At 41.6% G+C, this 19,604-nt stretch overlaps 1 protein-coding gene across 2 annotated transcripts in view; it reads right to left on the reverse strand.

Annotated features, from left to right (window-relative positions):
- Positions 1-19,604, reverse strand: part of FSTL4 (follistatin like 4) — a 314,392-nt gene that overhangs the window by 176,425 nt on the left and 118,363 nt on the right. For both annotated transcript variants that reach the window (XM_053991316.1, XM_053991315.1), the window contains exon 4: positions 19,058-19,091. In XM_053991316.1, the coding sequence (XP_053847291.1) occupies positions 19,058-19,091 (34 nt within the window). The remainder of the gene's footprint in view (positions 1-19,057; positions 19,092-19,604) is intronic.

Here is a 19,604-nt window from a genome sequence, read left to right on the forward strand (position 1 = left end):
TCAAGATAATTTCCTCACCTCTGGACATAGCCTTGCAGGGTCACAGCAGGACAGGTCACCAAATAAAGACAGTCACTATGGGATGAATGGGAAAGCAGGATTACCCCTCAAGAACACTCTCCAAACTGACCTTGAACTCTAATTTACAAACAAGACTTTTGTTTTCCGCTCTCAAGTGTAGCCCTTGAGCTTTATCACAGGTAACTGGAGATGGTAGAAGAGAAGTCATTTAACCTCTTCATCTTTAAATCATGAAGAGTCAGCAGAAAGTGGCGACACAGAGAAAAGCCAGGAAGTCATTGGAGCTACAGCATGAAATAAAGTGAAAGAGGAAGCCCTTATGATAGACTTTAATAGGTTTTGAATTAAGCTCTTGAAATTGGAGAGCAGAACTGAAGAGATACACAGATGAGCAGACTGAATGTCACCACTACAGGTGATATTACCAATTCCCAACAAAAAGCTGTAGTAAAGGGCATGTTTGAACACTCTGATGGAGGTACAGAAGCGGGAGATGTATTGCAGTTATTCAGTTCTGCATTCTTTATTCTCTTTTATAAAGATAAGCTCAAGCCACAGAAATTGTTGAAAGGCTTTGACTTTCCTTACACACCTGCAAGTCTTCATATACTTTCCAAAGAAATACTCCCAGAAAAATAAGTGCAGCTTGCTATTAACATTCTGGGCTGAAGGCTTAGCATGGCACACAGCCACTCTCCTCATCACACAGTTTGAGGCCAAACTAATCAATAACAGGTTCTTAATGCCAATGAATTCAAACCAGCAGCTTGTTTTTAAAATGAAGTTACTGAAACAGAACTAAATATTGCCTAAATCAAATTAGTTGCAGTAGCAATAAATAATTAAAGTAATAAACTAGTTCATAAATAGAGAACATAATTTCATTAATTTTACCACCATGTATAGCAACATCAATACTGCAGCAAGATGGAGTGCAGGGAGCTACGGCAGTTTTGCATCCACATACAGGCAGCACAATAGCAAAATGATTGTATATACATAAAAATCAAATCCAAGCAGTAATAGAGTACTTTGGAAGAATAAGTAGCTGTTGAGAGGCAGATAACTGGCTCAAGCAGGGAGACACTGTGTATGTGAAATACATTTTGCAAGGCTGAGGGAGAGATAAGAAGGACAGAGCAGGATGAGTTATTTGTGGTAAAATCTTCACTAGCTCTAGATAAAGCACTGTGCCCATGATCTATTCCTGCTGATGCCACCATGTGCCCTTTTCTGTGCTCCCCATGACCACAGACAAATCTGTAAAGGCTTCAGTCTTCTCTCACCTCCTACAGGTAAGCAACCAGGAGCAAAATCCAGGACAGTGAGTACTGAAAATGGGATGAGCTGGTGTGCTGCTGCCACGCTGTCCTGGTTCAAGCACTACTGCCTTTACACTAAATGCATGCATAGGCTCCCTGGCTCCTGCACTCCCAGGATTTGGGGTCCCTTGGTTTAACTGAATGGAGGACCACAAATGGCCATGAAATAAGACCCTTTTTTTCTGTCTGAACCTCCTATTTGAAAGAAAAAAGCAAAGGTGCATACCCATATTCTTTCATGACTCTGAATCACGTGTACACACATCTGCTTTTCCTTTACTAAAGCAAAACCTTTAGGGTTGAGTAAGATCTGTTCAAATAATGAAATACAAAACTGAAGAGATTTTGCAAATGTCAGCTGCAGAGTATTGCTCTAGTACTACAGTATTAACAAAGCCTTGCTCTACTCAAAGAAAGTAGTTATAAAATACCAGGATGACACTAAGTTATCTCATGCTGTTGAAATGTTTATTTGTTTTTAAGGGAGGTAAGTGCAGCCCTTGCAATCTCATCTCTCAGTGGAAAGCACTGCCTTCCCCAGAGACAGCTCTAAGGAGCTGTTTTGCAGAGCTGTGTATTACAGAGTCATTGGAGGCTGGTCATACCACAGAAATAACTATCCAAAATAATTCAACACAGCTAAACAGAGCAGTCATACCCACTCTGACAGCAGAGTTCTCCTCTAAAGATAATTCACCTCCAGCACCCTTAGTGCTACTTGTTAAAGGTAGGGAGGATTTCTGGAAGGGGCACAGTGATGCCTCACAGCCAGAGGGGTGCTGCTCTGGGACGTGGTGGCTGGGATGTGAAATTTGGACACTTTTTCTTTCCTTTTAAGCTTGCCCTTGCTTAAAGAGAAGCTCTGAACACAAACACCACAAAGGTTCTCTTTCAAACCGTGCTCAAGCAGCAACATAAGCCAGGCATTTGATTGTTATTCACTGCACACAGCCACGTCCCTCTGTATGTTCTGTATGATCTCTCCAGCCATCAACAAAACGGGAGAGCAAGCAGCTAAAGGCCAAATTTGCAAACACAGCCAAGCACACAACTCCCACTGCTGCCACCAGAGACACACAGTGAGCAGCATGGGCCAAGGGCAGTGAAGGCATCTCAGCAAGCAGACCTGGCCCACAGCAATGCTGCAGGGTCATGGGAAGGAGGCCATGACTTCCAGGGAAATCTGGGGCAGAAGGACAGTTTTCCATGCAGAAGTGAGGCCAGCAACACCCTGTGGACCAGAGCACATAGCAAGCTTTCAGCATTGAAAGGATGCCAGTATCTGTCATGGCATGCCATGCTAAAACGCCTTGTTTTTCCCTTTAGAGCAAATCTAAGGATGTCAAGCTTTATTCTTTTGAGTTCTTCAACAGGAAAACCACTGGCTCCAAATAGGCACACAGGAAAAGCACTGGAAAGCACCAGAAGCACCAGCAGCTGCCTGGCAAATCATTTTTGCAGAAAGCAAATCCATCTCCTAGCATCCTGTAAGCCACTACCTCACCTCCATGAATAACTAACTCAGTCAGGTTTTAGGCTGGTAAAGCAGACTAGACCTGGGGCTTTTGCCTTCCCAAGTACTTGCTTCCCTTTTGTTCCACTCACTTTTCCCCCTCACTCTTTCTAATTGTTACAGGATAGAAATTGAGATCTCCCTCACCTTCCTGCACCTCCCTCCTAGTTGTCCCCCCTGCAGAAAGCAGAGTCCCTGGCAAACTTTTCATTTTGCTGCTGTTTTCACTAGGGATCCCATCAACTTTCCTTTAGCCATTAAGTTTCCTTCCAGAGAAAAGCTTTGAAGCTCGCTCTTAAGAGACTTGAAAAATTCATTCCCTGCCCACCTGCACACGATGCAGTATTGCAGAACAAGTGCAGTGGGAACCAGAGACATTTCAATGAGGTCCCCAAAGATGTCATGTCCCCATATAATTTGATATTTAACATCTGACAGCATCAGGCACACTATCACCTGCAACACAGGTGAACTGTGTTGCAGAAAGGAGCCCTACTGGATAAGGGGCCAGACAAGCACAGCAGATGATGCCCTCACCAAGCACAAAGGCCCCCACTCTCGGCTTCTGATGGGCAAATCGTGGTCCTGCCACATGCCTTTCCTTCTACACATCCATCAGTGGGGGACAACAGTCTGAGTGACAGCCTTTCCACCCCTCCTGTCTCAGTAACTCCAGTATGAGAGAGATGTCCTGCAGACTTTGCAAGGGACACTGCTGATTGATAGGGTTTGAATATACCCCACACATCAATACCAGGCAAGTTCTGACCCAACTACCACAGTGGCCCCCAGCCCATCAGTAATTTTAGCAGCTTTCCGTACCTGGCTCTGTCACTGATTCACAAAGTGTCATCAACTGAACCTGGGCAGAAAGCAAAGTACATTGCTAGCACACAGGCACACAGCTTTATTTTAAAGAGACCAAAATACTTCAACCACCCCACGCAACATTTCTAAGTTTACCCAGTGTTATCCCCATTTCACACATGAGAAAGGTTACTTGCTATGATTAAGATAACACAGTGACTTTTAGGGTAAAAACCCAACAGCAAATAAAATTCAATATAAAATGCTGAAATCCATCTGAGAACATACATATAGTCAATATAAATATACAAAGAATTCCTGTTATTTTCAAAATTGTGTGACTAGGAGTTAAATTATTACTGCATCCCAGTCACTCAGGTATTAGACTCAAGACAGTCAAGATACATCTTAGGGTGTCCAAACCCATTAAGACCAAACAACAGGCTTATCAGTTACACCCTGACTTGACAAAGTAAAGCAGCTTATTGCTGAAATAATGCACACAAACCCAGTAAATCCATGCACTCGGCACAAGCAGGGCTGGTACAGGATAAAGCATTGGAGCAGCAGCACCCCAGAGGAGCCAGCATCTCCCTGTTGCTCTTCCCAATGCTATGCCTGCTTTTCCACTTACAGCTTGTATTTAGGTCAATTGATATTACCTTTCCTTTACGCCTCCCTCACTGAAATCACGACAAAGGCAGAAAATAGCAACTGAACGAGGTTTGTGTAGAGAAATCACTGAGACTAACTAAGCTCCAGGAATCAATAGGACTATTTTTAGTCACTCTTATAAAATTTCTTCTTTGCTTCCGCTACTGGAAGTACCAGAATAGAGAATGGAGCCTCTTGGGCACCAAGAGAATCTAGAGTCTTCCTTAAAAGCTTTAGCAAGACATGACATGTCAGAGATGGGGTCTTGGCTTATGGCCTTCAATGATCAGCCACAGCCACTTTGCTGCACTCCTCATCTTAAAAACAGAATACAAACAACAACAAGAAACAGCAGCAGAAGCTCCTTCCTGTGCATTTTCCTCCTCCAGGTGATACACTAAAAATATGCTCCACATTAGTCCCACCTAGACAGGACAGCTTTCTTCTCACCATGTCAAAAACCTTCACTTTTTCAGACAAATAATTATGTAATTACACAAATAACTGTGGGACTGCATATCTCACTAATACCAGCCCATCTCACTCAGAGATCTTTCTTGCAAATTAAGAGAGAGCAATTACCGAAGGAAATGCTAAAAGCTACACTCCAGTGTTGCAGGAAATTCTGCTACTGGAAGTTTCTTGCCTTTTTTCCCCAATATAAGCACACAATTTTAATTATTTAGAGTTCAGAGTCAATAGAGTTGGATCAGCAACAATGACAGACTGCCACTGTCAGGCAGCGAGACCTAAAGGATTCACTAACACTCTGTAAGGAAAAAGGCACATCATGACTATCAGTTTAGTGGATATTGACACTAGTGATAGTATTAGAAAGTTAAATATTATGATAATTAGTTTTCAGCTGATTTTATCTCTGAAACCACACCAGCTTTGGTGATGTTTGCACTCCAGTGAACCCTGTTTTCATGTGTTTTTTCCTATCAGAGGATGCAGAAGAAGGAAATCTTAAGGGGAAAAATGCATCACTGTAGAAGCGATCATTATTTTTTAACTTCTTCTATCAGACTTGATTCCTGTTAAGTCCTGACTGAGGTGTCAGTGCAAGAAGTAGAGAATTGCAGCTAAACCCCTCAGCTCTCGGTGCCAGCTGGCAGCCTGGCCAGCCCGGCTGCACCCACAGGCAGAGAGCTGGGATTGGGAATGAAGCATCACACCCTGACAAACGTCATCTGGTCTAAGTATCTGCTCCATGAATTTTAATTTCTAACAACCTAGCTCCCAAATGAGGTCTAGCTCTGGGCAAAATAACATCCCAGACAGCTAATGCAGACACTGTGCCATACACTGGGCATTCAGCTGCAATCCCCATGCTGTCACCCACACATGAAGCATAGAAACAGAGAAATGTTTAAGTTGGAAAACATCTCTAAGTTCACCGAGTCCAGCCATTGACCCAGCACTGCCAAACCCACCACTAACCATGTCCCCAAGTGCCACATCCACATGCCTTTTAAATCTCTCCATGAGAATGTGGGCTCCACCACTGCCCTGGGCAGCCTGTGCCAGGGCTTGACAACCCTTTCAGTGAATAATTTTTTCCTAATATACAATCTAAACCATTTCATATGACAGCATGAAGACAGCAGCACTCCTTATGGCACACATTACCCCTACATAGATGGAAACCTTGGCCCCACTCTCAAGAGGGCAGAATGAACTCAGAGCAGGACTGTAGGGGACATTCACAGCAGGGTCACCCCATCCATGCCACCACCACCAAGAAAATTCCAAAATATCAAATATAAATTGTAAGCTAGGAAGTAAATAAAGAAAAAAGGTAATATGCCCATCTCAGACTACACTGTGACCCCCCCATTACAGTGTACCTCCAAAGGTTTTGCTGCCAAATCATACTCTTATCTAAGTCCTACAGTCAGTTGGCATCACAGGACACAATCTTCAAAGTTATCTTTATTTTTTCCTTCAAAAAGGAAAGACAAAAAACCAAAAAAAATAAAACAAGAAAACCACAAACCCCAAAGAAAGTAAGAACGGGAGACCTGAAAGCCATTTTCACCTTAATAGCTGACAAACACACATTGTTAGATTCCAATAGCAACTAAAAAGACTGTGTTTGCACTAAGCTTAAAACCAGAAAATTCTGTTAAAATATAAAGGGAGTAAATCCACTATCTGACAGTTGCTATTAACATTCTAGACCTGATGAACAGTTCCTGTGCTCAACAGCTTCCCACATTTCCTTCTCTCTCAGCTGGCCTAGAAAAAGATACTTCTCCCTACAAACCATGACCTTCATATTCTAGTGCCTGATAAATTAGCAGCACAGAAAACAGATTTTTATCTGACCTTAAAAAGGAAAGTTTGTGTGTTCTCTCAAGAACTAAATGAATCTTGTTAAACAAAACCCAACCCTTTTGGCTCTAGAAAATTTTGCCTGTAGCTCATGCATATGTTCCTAGAAACCTCTGACCTTCTTTATGTCATATGGCATTGCCTGTAGGAAACAGGGGTAGTACCAGCAATTCTTCCAGTAATTAAAGAGAAATACTAACATAGGTGGCATCTGTGGGAAATAAATGTTACTTTTACTGCAGCATGTGTTGCATCAAGTAGTGAGGAATTTGTTTCATTGAAGATCTAGACAATACTTAGCTTCTGTTCTGTTCATGCACAGGCACAATCTGAACTCATCCTGTCTTACCAGAAGTAAAAAAAAAACCCCAAGAAACAACAACAACAACAAAAACCCTAAAAACTTTGTTGTATTTATGCCAGCACACATCCCAGTTTTAATAATTATTAGCTCATTTTATTCTTGCTCAAATACACTTCACCTATAAGTAATGCTAGAGGGTGCCTGTTCACACATTGGAGATGGGATTTTGCAGGTGACCTAAATGCATCTAGTTTGGGGTTGACTTTCTGCCTGTTTATTTCAACTGCAAACCCAACAGAGCAGTTCTGACCAACCACCTCTAACTACTTAATGACCTAAAGCCCTTGGAGCCACCAAAGACATGCAGACCCCTCGCCCCACAAGTTACCAGCCAGCATGGGTCAGCTCAGAGCTTGGGAGAGCTCCCAGGAACATGGCAGTGCCAGATTAATGCCTGGATTTGATGATCCTAGAGGCTTTTTCCAACCTTAACAATCCCATATGTCTGTGACCACATTCCCCTCCAAGCCCTTCGTAAAAGTGCACACTTGCAGACAAAAGCTCCATCCGCACGGCAGCCGAGGAGAATTTTAAGCCAGCAAAGGAGTGTTTGTTTGTGCTAAGAAAGAGATTTAATGTCTAAATTAAATAAGTGCACTATGCTTAGCTCCCACTGCCAGAACGGCTGGATATTAATGGCTCTCCTGCTGGAGCTGGCTCTCCCTGGAGAGCCCTGCTCACACCAGCCGTGTGCTGATCAGCACATCAGCAACAGGGGCACGCGCGCACCGAGCCGCGCGCCCCCTCCCCGCTCCTCCCTGCTTCCAGTTAGCTTCCTGAAAGGAATTGCTCTGCTGTTTTGACAGAAATCCTCTTGTCCCCTGGGAACACACTGAAAGAATGAACAACAGGTTTGGTTCAACGAAAGTCTGAAAATTATTGCTGCAAAATCAGGAAAGTGAAATGGAAACTCCACTGGTAGAGGACTGAGTCAAAATTAGCTCATGGATATAAAGGAAAATAAGTTGGATACTTTTAATGATTTTCAACATCATTCCTGTTGTTAAATGAGTACAATAAAACATGTTTCAGTTATGTAATTCTAAATACTAATTGCTGTGACATTTGAAACTGAAAATAATCCCACAGGTTTCCCAAACAGAGAGAGATCCATGTGTTGTGCAGAGGTGTTCAGTGAGGCCAGCAGTGCCGTTCTCAGGACAAGAACAGCTTCTCACCCTCCAGTGAACAAACAGCATCCTGAGAAATAATCACATTAGAGCTTCTGTCTGCTGGAAAGGCAGAGGGGTGAAAGGAAAGACAGAGGGCTGTAATTATTATTTCTGTTTTAGAATACTAGGAGGTGCTCAGTTAAAAATGTGTAAATGATGATGGGATCATCTAGTCAGGGGGAACACAGCCCAGATGTGATAAAAAGGCCTGATGAACACACTTCCTTTGAGGAAGGAATTGCAATGCCTGACACACAGATCAGGCAGGACTTGTTCTGGTGATGTTATTTATATTGGGTGAACATTAAAAGGGTGAAAGAGTCATTCTCAGCATTGTCTCACAGTCAATCAAGAAATAATTTTGAAGTTCACTCAGAACCCAATTACTTCACCAGCATCTCCACGCTTCCCAGGACATGTTAAGATGATCCAGTGATAATACAAACTCTGTGACTCACCAAAAATGATCACTTAGCACTCTCTCTAATCCAGCTGACCCATTTGGAATATACTTACAGGTGTCATCCAACTGCAAATCTCCCCATGCAGGAAGCATTTATTATAGATCCAAAAGGAAAAGAGCTGTCTCTGCTCCTTTACTGCTACCTTTATGTGAAGATTTAGTTCTAATCAGGACACCTTGTAGTACTGAGGAGCAGTCGGGGCTTTCTGGATAATTTAATGTACTGGTAAGGGCTTTGACTTAATCCATGTGCTCTGCCTTACAGTAAAGACTTGCTCCTTACTGGTTTTGAGACCCCCCAGCCCACTAGAAGCTGTTACAGTCCTCTATCCAGCACACACACTGCAGCTCTGGCTGGCCAGTTCATCATCATGATGGCAAAACCCAGTTTGGTGTTACAAGCCTGCAAAAACCTGTACTTCTCTCCAACTTTCCTATGACTCCAGCTGCTCATTACAAAATCAGCATCAGGAACAGGCGCATTAATCCAGCTACCCTGAGCAGTGAGACCATGAGCCCCACTCTGACAGACCCTCTCAGGGTCTCATCCTGTCTGCTGCTGAGGGTCACTGCTTAAAGTATTATGACAGAGTTAGGAGAATGTACTTCCTCATTTATCAGAATTTTCTGTGGGTCACAGTTATTTCATCATTGCACAGTGTTCAGATGTAGCCTGGATCCCAACTCCTGCAATGGAAATCCCATCAGCATCTTGGAGTGCACACACAGGCACCTCACAGGCTGGGACATCTGCTCAAACCACAGCCACCCTCTCTTTTCACAAACTGGTGTTTTCCCATAAAAATGTCTCTGGCAGTGGATCAGCCCTCACTGACACTGGTGCCAACAGAGTTGGACGCGTTGATAACAGCAGAGAAGCTGCACAGGGCTGGTTCCAATTTCTGGCTTCACTGATTCTATTTCCCAGGGAATTAGGGTTGCCATAATGTTGATTCTGTTAAAAGCAGCTGATGAACTTCTGTATTTAACAGGCAATAGGAGTTCAAACCTAAATATGGCTATTATATAATTTAGGGAAAACTAGTAATTTTTGAAAAACAATTATGGGTAAAGAAGAAGTAAAAACCAGGATAATAAAAAAACATAACTTCAGTAACTGAGAGAAAAATTATTCTTTAAAGTATTCCGATATGAAAAGTAAGGAAAAAAGATCCTGTTATAGGCAATTTACATCATAGAATTTCAATGGGAAAAGTAAAACAACTAGAAGCAGGGGCACTGCATGCCACTGTCACCTTCTTTGCAGTTGCAATGAGAAACTAAATTGAAATCTTGTAAGAAGTGACATTTTGAAAGATTTCCAAATCTGCAGATGGAAAGCACAACACTTTTTTTCTTGTATTTTTTATTTTCCAAGCTAGAGCATAACTTGATGCTATTATCTGCTGGCTGTGCAAGATAGATTTCAGCCTTTGCAACAATTATTGTGCACACAAACCCCAGGAACAGATATATTAATAACAGATATGGTCCCCTGTGCTGAACAAATTTAAAAGCCAAAATCCAACTTATGTCTTTGGAAGGAACCAGCTTTGAAGTCTCCAGGTCCAGAATCACTTTCCACATATACTAGTTTCATCCTGGTAAAACATGTTACTGGATGAGTTTCATTTTACCTGAAATGAGTCAAATAGTTTTACACTCAATTAGAAGAAGCATCTGGGCTGATATTCAGCCCTAATGACTGTCACATCATTGGAGACACCTTATCAGACAGAACTTAGAAATTCAGCAGAAAGAAGGCATATCTTAACCTCACTAAACCTGAGAGAGTAAAAAGAATGACAAAAAGACATACCACCCATGAGGGAGAGGCAAGGATAATAATGAGGAGGAGACAGGGACAAAAATACGAGGATCGCTCTCATGCTACTCCATAAACACACAGTGCCCATTATGCTATGTGCAGAACAACAAACCTGCCTAATATTCTTTAAAAGTTCTCATCAAACACAAGCAAGCAGCATGGCATGGATAAATAACTCCTGTCTCATGACAAACAAGGAAATATTTATGGAAGTCTATTAAACTTAGATTACTGAGACCTTAGAGCAGTTGTGGAGTGGCCAATCACCTCTGCTGACTAAATACATTTCTATAAATGCTTTACCTCTTTTATTTACCCAATGGACCAAAATGGCTTATTCATTCTGTTCTGGTTTTATTTGGGTCTATCAAGTACAGTAAATGTGCAGTTAGATGTGTAATAAAAACTCCTTTAGAAAAGTAATTACATTACCTTACACAGAGCAGATTTTTCTTTCCCAAGCATCATGAACAACTGGATCATTTCACAGGCTCCTACATTCTTATTAAAAATATACTGACACATGCTAATTACTGAAATGAAATCTTGCTTAGAAATGTAAAGTCCAAAAGAACCATTCACACACAAAACAGGGCCCCCTGAAAACCACTAACTTAAGCAGAGTACTTGTTACAACAGCAGCCAGGAATATGGCTATGGCCCCAAACACCTGAACAGTTCATTCTTCACATCCTATTAGGAAAAAATTCTTCCCTGTGAGGGTGCTGAGGCCCTGGCACAGGGTGCCTAAAGAAGCTGTGGCCATCCCATCCCTGGAAGTGTTCAAAACCAGCTTGAACATGGCTTGAAGCAACCTGGCATAGTGGAAGGTGTCCCTGCCCATGGCAGGGGGCTGTAATGAGACAACCTTTCAACTCCCTTCCAACCCAAACCATTCTGGGATTCTATGATTCTGCTGGGTTTGGCTAGAGCAGGATATGGTGCAAGAATATAACAGCCCCACAATTAAGCACTGCAAGGATTGCTGCTGGCCTCAGCCACTGCCCATGTCACCTCCAGGAGAGGCCACCAGAGCTCCCCTAGAGCCTCCCCCACCATAAACCACCCCCCCAGCTGGGCTAACCCAGTGACAGGCTCAGCACCTCCATCTTCCACAGGCTGAGGCCATGACCAGCTGGGAGTAAGTACCTGAACTAAGAGAGCACAAAGAGGGTTATTCCTCTCTTATTTTTAGCTCATATTTGAGCAGTGAGTTGAAGCTCCAGTAATATTAACCTAATTGCTCTGCCTTACAGTTAAAGCTCAGTTCAGGAAGAAATGGCATGTTGAAACCTATTAAGTCTGAAATTGAAAATGCACCATGCTCTTACACATATTAAGTAGACTAGCAGCAAGTTCAAAAACCGTGACTCAAAAATCTGACTGGACCCAGAAGCAATCCTGGACTTTGGGTGTTTTGTCTGAAAGTCCGAGTTCACTCATTTTTCTAATAGCTAAGACGTGCTGGATAAACTGATTTGTTGGGACAGTGCTTGCTTATTACATTATATTGCCATTACCAGAAACATCTACTGCCAGTTTTTTATTCAACCCTTACATGAGTTTATGTTATAGCTGCTGAAAATTCTGGATTTACAGTGCATTTGCAACTTTCAATATCACGTACAATTACGTACATCATACTTCTGCTCCATATGAGAGGGGTTTCCACATGATGCAATGCTCTCTGTAACAACAGCATTTCACCAGAGTTATGTGGCTGGACACAAAAAGTAGAATTTCATAGAAAGAGCAATGCACCACTGAAAACAACCAAAAAAATGAAATCTAACATGACTTCAAACCTCGCTGTGTATTTCAATCTGGCTGCTGCTGCTTATGATACTTAAGAAAAGCCCATTTGTCTGAAAATATGTCCTCTTATTCTTAAAGACAGGTTATCTTAGAAGACAACTGCAAACTAGTCCCGCTTTACAGCTCTGGGTCAGCTGGAGAAAAGTGCTTTGGAGAGGCTGAAGATGCAGCCAAAACAATGTTTGTAGGACAAAGCAGCATCTTCTAAAAGACTTCCCAGTTTAGATGGAAAAAGTAGAGAAGTTTGTGGAGTCGAGGGCTGACAGAAGCCAACAGCACAAGCAGCTTTTTCAGCTGCCAAATCAGCACAATTTGTTCTGATTTCAGATGGAAAAAGAGAGGTGCCTTCAGGCACATCCAACTTCAGCACTCTGCACTGGGGATACTTATTTATGATGTAGAGCGGTATGGAATACCGTATCTCCCTGAAAATCCTCACTAGGTCTCATAGATCTCTGGTTCATCTCCATCTTCTCCCTCTTCCCACACTGGGAACTGAAGTTGTCCACTTCCTAAGCTTGTCCACAATCTCCTTGATCCGACCTGCTGCTGGGAAACAGTTTCCTGATCTCCTGCCACTCAAGAAGTTTTCACTTCAGCTCCATCAATCTGCTGCTCTAGCAAAGCCACACTCTATTATGTTTACTTACTAAACAGTCATGCCCATTCTGCCATGAAGAGAATGCATTCTTCCTTCTGCCCCAAAGTACTCAACTACAAAAACCGATAGATCCATTTACAGGAACCTTAACTCTGCAAAACCACTCTGTTTCCACCAGTTGGGAAGCTGGGCATGCAAGGGGTTTGCTATTCTTATGGCAAAGCCGGGCTAAGCCACAGCTGCATTCACATTTTCAGAAGTATTCCACCTCTGTGAACAGTCATTTGTCAGCCTAATGTGACCACCAGGACCAGCCCTATTTGCTTCAGGAGCTGCTCAGAAACTCCCTGGCTAAGCTGCAATTCTCTGCTCCTCGTCCCAGACACACGTGCAATACGAACAGCAATAGCAAGACTGCCCAGGAGCATTCACATTCCTGTTTAATTTACTGCTGTGCCCAGCACTGGCTAATGTGTTGATTATTTGAGGTTCTTCCCCCTCCACATGGTTTTACTCCCTATTTAATTCCTGCCACTTTAGAGCACAAAATATTGCAAGTTATAATTAAACACCACTGCTGATAGGTGTGTGGGAGCAAACAACTTTGCCCCTTCCCGACTAGGGCCAGGCTGTTCAAGTGGGATGAAGTACAAAAAAATCTGAGAAACTGTGGTTTCATAACCTTGGAAACACAGGCACTAAACATCAGATTAATATCTTGACCCAAATATCCTTCCCTGAGTAACAGATTTCAAAGCATATGTTGTCAGTGAATGTCAAAGCCAGAGATAATAAAACTTTATATGAAAATAAAGCAGCTGAGATGGGCAGAGACAAAAAACTTTGTTTGAAGTAAAGACCGAGTAATTGTTAAAACTAGTATAAAAAACGTGGAAAATATTTCATCTTGTAATTCAGCAAAACAGGTATTTTTAATGTAAAAGCTGTCCTTTAGACTTTGGAGGAATGTCCTGAAATACAGCGAGTGTGTTTCTGAACACCCAGCTGTGTGCAGAGCATATACACACAAATATTTACTTTCATATCGCATCATCTGGATGTAACTGGGATATCCAGACATACAAGACCCTGGGGGTACAGTTTCTTCTTCTAAAGAGCAACATAGGCATAACTACTGATTTTTGGTGGGTTTTGACCAAGTCATAAGGAAAAAATGTAGATTTTTTTTTTTTATTCCAGTAATAGGAAAAAACCAACATAATGGGAAATTAATAGGTGATTTACTACAGAAGTAATTACAGCTGACCACTTTGTGCTCCTGAAGGATTTCAGGAGAGCAACTTATCACTCCTGCCAATTTTGGAGTGCCTGTCATCTTCCATGGAGAGGCAAACATTTGAAGTGGGCAAAAAGAAAGGATGAAGTAAATAGAATTTCTGAAGGGCATTATTGTTTTATAACCATGAGTCAGTTTTCATGTAGGACATAAAAATTGATGTCAAGTGGAGAATAATGAAATATTTCTTAAGCTGTTGGCTGGATCCTCTACCACTGCTAATTGATGCAGAGATTTTTCAATAAAACTCTGGTGACTTGAAAAGGCTCAGGGTGTACTACATTTATTGCTCCACATTGTGATTAGTAATCACAGTGTGACAATGAGGACTGTGCATCTGTAATAAATATATACAAATAGGACACCCACAACAGAGCTTGTGAAAACTTCAAAGAAGTGTCAATTCAAAGTTTTAATTCAAACCAGATATTTAAAGTTTGTATCTTTATGGCAGTGTGATGTCATCTGTCTGAATAAATCTAGAGTTGCATCTCATTTAATAAGATTATATGATCAGAGCAGAAGCAATTTGCTTGAACATTTCTTGGCTGAATGGTTTCAAAAGCATCTTTTGACACTAATTTGTTGAACGGATGATTGTGAACAACATAAAAACAAATTAAAAGTTTTAAGTGCTTGGGTTAGAGTCTCAGCTGGTAAAAAGCAAAGGTGGTCCATTAATTCAGCACAGCTTTGCTTATTTCTATCTACTGAAGACCTGGCTCTTTATGCTTAATGTGACTATACATATGCTTGGGCATAGTTGTACTCAGCAGACAATTTGTTCTAGTACTCAGCATCCTTCAGCCCCACAGTGCCAACTGAAATGGGAACATTTGCTATCTCCAGACGTTGCAGAATTAGTTCCTGTGTCCTTGCCATTAAAATAATTGGGGAAACCACTGGAGGCTCTGTTCTGCCAGACATGGGGATTTTGATAGACAAAAATATATGTGGCTTTTACATATATAAGTAGTATGGTGTAATTCACAGCAACAGGTGTATTAGGAATTCATGTACACTCATTGCACAGGGAAAAGTCACCAATCTTTAAAATTAAACCCTGCCACTGTCCAGCCTAATGTCTGCAGGTGCTCTCTACAAGCTTGGTCCTGTTTCTTGCAATCTAAGACACACCCTTCAGTCTCAGAGTTTCCTGCACAGGCACTTCTCCTCAGACTATGTAGATTTTAGGAAGAAATTCTCCCCTGTGAGGGTGGTGAGACACTGGCACTTGTTGCCCAGAGAAGCTGTGTCTGCCCCATCCTTGGAAGTGTTCAAGGCCAGGCTGGATGGGGTTTAGAGCAGCCTGGGAGAGCAGAAGGTGTCCCTGCCCATGGCAGGAGGTGGAATGGGATGGGCTTTGAGGTCCCTTCCAACCCCAACCATTCTGACACTTCATCCTTTTCACTGTTCTCTTTGTCCTTTTCACTAAATGCCTGCTGTGTCCACATGATCTGCACAAGCTGCTGCTTTTCCCAGCTCCCAACTCCTGCTTTGCTCTTCCCCATCTGCTCTCCTGCAGTATTACACTGCCCTGGACAGCAACAAGGAGTGTGCAGGTTATTCCCCTTTTGGCTCCATTCCTCTTTTCTCTGCACTAAGGGCAGGAAAAATTATGAAAAACTAACACAAAAATGAGAAAAGATAAAATATTCAGATAGTGAAAAAATATCAACGTGCCCAAACTTGCCTTGTGATTTTAGTTCAACAGAGCAATATAGAGGGATGGTAGTCAAATCCTGCCCTTGTTTATCACATGCTGGTTTTTCTTGAGCTTGTGTTTAGAGGTTTTTTGGCTGATTGGGAGTTTGTTCGTTTGTTTTCAAAGCACAACACAAAACCTGGCACCCTACCCCATATTCTGGTTACCATTGCATGGGCATAATATGGATAGATACCACAGTGGGTCAAAAGTGTGACCAACTCAGAGCCAAATTTCAAGTGAATTTAGAAAAATATTCCTGCATCTTCTTATCAAATCCCAAATTGAGAGTTTTTTTGATTAAAAAAATATTTTTAGTCAAAAAGGGTAATATTTGCACACCAGTTAGGCATCCCAGGAACAAAGCAGTTCTGCAGCCATTTCCATTTCAGTTGAGAAGAAAGCCAGTCTCCAAATATCACTGAGAGATGGCTGCCAGCTGCAGTCAGGGAAGCATCTCTCCTCCACACCACAGCAATTAAAAAATCATGTAATTACTGCTGATCTCATGTCATGGAAGTCAAAGGAAAACCATTCATTGACTGTAATGGGCTTTGGAGCAGGTTCAAAATTTTTCCAGTATATGTAATCCTGACACTTTGGAAACCAAAACCTCACAGTTTAACTACACTCACCCACAAGTAAAAAAGAAAAAAGTGTTTTCATGCTCAACAACAATCAAGGATTTGTTCCCTTTGAAAGGAAAGTGTCTGCTTTAAATCTAAAGGATTCAAACCTTTCATCCCAAAATAAAGAAAAATTCTGAAAAGTCTAAACTAGGATTGCCCCTCCTTTCACCAAAAGCTCTTTTTTTTAATCATCTTGGATCATCCATAAGCTTGGGATAATAAAAGCAGATAAAGAGTAAGTCTGCTGAGCTCTCACATTTGTAGGTGTTTCTATGAGATATTTTTTAGTTTTTCAGTTTTTTAAGAGAAAGCCAAAATTTCTACCAAGGGAACAGAACAAGGATAAACACCCAACTCCCAATCTCTTCCAATCATCTCATTTCCTCAGTTAAAAAACATTATCTGCAAAAATTACCATTTTTAGGGGGAAAAAGGCCTCATCAAAATCACCTCATACCACATCACAAGATGTAGAAGAAATCCTTTTGTGTGCATAATAAACATTCGACCCTCCTGTTATTTTTTTCCTGACACCAAATGATATCTGCTCTGTGCACATTTTAATACTGAACAGGTTTCTGAAGGAGACTTTAGTTGAATTATTTTATAGGCACTATTGAGGAATAACTCCAGAGAGGAAGATACTTAAACATTGCTGAAAATCCCCAGGTAGCTCTGCAAATCCACAGGCTTTTGTTATCAAGAGGCATTTACCATGTTAGCATTTTCTTGACTCCTGAGGAGTCTGCAGTTCTTCAGACAGACTTGATAATCCACATATTGCCTTGCTGGGCATAAGCTGAATTTATCTATACATCTTAATTCCCTCAGTTGCCATCCCCTTCACTCTTGCCATGGATCTAAGAAGCTTCTAACAAAAGTCCATTACATTGAATTCACTTCTGAAAAAATAGTATGGTTTTACTCTGCAAAATAAAACTTAAGTCTTACCCATCCTCTGAAAGCAATGAGAAATCAGCCTCACTTAGCTTGGATATTTGATGTCTTCAGGCACTGACCTCCAAATTCAGTTATTGCTCTGAAGTAACATTCTCCAAGCACACGATCTGTAAACTCAATCAAATTTCAAGAATTGCTATCTTTAAGCTCTCACATGTGTTGGCTACTTTCACTGTGAAGAACGTTTTGGAAATAGAACTCATATCTGGAAAAGGACTAGAGGTACATCCACAAGACTGGATTCAGTCTCTGTGCCTATAATGAACTGCACCACAAACTATAGCCAGAGCACGGCTAAAATGCATCCACACCCACAACACCAAGAGGCTTTCCTGCATCCCAAAGCAGCCTTGACCCACCCAAGAGCCCTCCTCAGTTTGAGACTGAGGGAAGTTCAACAGAACTGGATTTCTTCGTGAAGAGTGGCACAAGTTTGATCAAACATACATGTGCAGTGGGCATCTAAATAGATTTCACCTTTAGTAATAGCTGTATTTTTAATTAATTCAAGCCTCTCTGCTGCCTCAGCCTCACAGAAGAAAATAAATACAAAAACACAAACACAAAAAGAAAAAAAAAAAAGAGATGATTTGCCCAAATGACAAGTTACCCTTGCACCTGACCTTCTTTGCTTATGCAGTAAAACCTTGGTAGTTACAACCTTTTCCCAACATACGGGATGCCTGAAACAATTCAAGAAGCTGCTGGAAGGGAACAGGGAATGCATTAATCCATTGAACAGGAGAGTGCCACCTGCTCCACATTCTACCAAGACAGATGAGGAAAGCAACTGCCTGATCCAGAAAACATCTGCTGAACAAAATCAAAATTAATGATAACCAGAATAAGTTCTTTGATAGCCAATTCTCCCCCAGCTGCCAGGAGCCATCAAAGAGGCACTCCTGGCAGAAGCCAATTAGTTTCTGAGGCAGCAGAGTCCCCAGGAGCTGAGCTCAGAGCACCAATGCCCCTTTGGGTGGAGCTGTGGTGTGCCAAGGCACGGAAAGCCTTGTCTGCACTTCTTTCTCCCTAAAGTTCTCCAGGTTTTGAGTTTATCACAGAATGTTTTGGGTTGGTAAAGATCTTTAAATCCATCCATTTCCAATGCCCTGCCATGCCTTCCACTATCCCAGGGTGCTCCAAGCCCCCTCCAATCTGGCCTTTCCAGGGATGGGGCAGCCACAGCTGCTCTGAGCAACTTGTGCCAGGGTCCCACCACCCTCACAGGGAGGAACTGGCTCCTAATATCTGATCTAAATTATCTTCCTTCAGCTTAAAGCCATTTAAATGCTTTAAATTTTACACATAGAAGTTGTGCCAGCACCCAAACTTTGACATGCACACCCAATACCATCATGCAATTCTGTGCTAACAGAGCAGCTTTTAATTGGAAAAAAGAATTCTAAAATTTGCAACACTAAGAACTGTCAGACAAGCACCAGGCACAGACTGTTGGAAAACACACAGCAGCACAACCTTTCAAGTGTGTGAACTCATGCTTGTTTTAAAAAGTTACTGCAAGAATACTCAACACCAACACACACACTGAAAAAAAACCAGCTTTCCTACCTTTTCTTCTTGTAACTTCAAACCTTCTGGAGTCCTATAAGGAAAAAGAGAATTTTTTTGTGGTGTTTTTTATTAAATGCAAGAATTTTTCAAAGGCAAGATGAACAACCTCCCCTAAAAAGATTAGTCACTGACCCAGGCAAGCATCTAGGAAGCTCAATACAATAACTGAGGAGCAAATACAAGCACACATTTCAGTTTGTCCACAGATATTTAATGGATAAATATAACACCTAAAATGACTCATCACTGTGTGATAAATTACATTGTAAAGCACAACATTTGTCTTGAAAATGGATTTTCCCCTCTATTTATGTTAAAAGGGAGCAGTTAGGAGGTTTATTATTACTACACCAAAGATTTGGGGTTGAGGAAGGAGGAGCCATTACAGATATTTTTAGCAGAGACTTCTTCAAATATCTGAATAATTTCAAAGCTACTGGACTACTCATGCTGAAAGCTAGGTGCTCACTTCAATCCATGCACACCTACATGTTACTTTTGCATATCATTTTTTTGCAAATCATCACAACCATCTCTAATATAG

The sequence above is a fragment of the Vidua macroura genome, chromosome 15 (genome assembly GCF_024509145.1).
Source record: "Vidua macroura isolate BioBank_ID:100142 chromosome 15, ASM2450914v1, whole genome shotgun sequence".
NCBI classification, from domain to species: domain Eukaryota; kingdom Metazoa; phylum Chordata; class Aves; order Passeriformes; family Viduidae; genus Vidua; species Vidua macroura.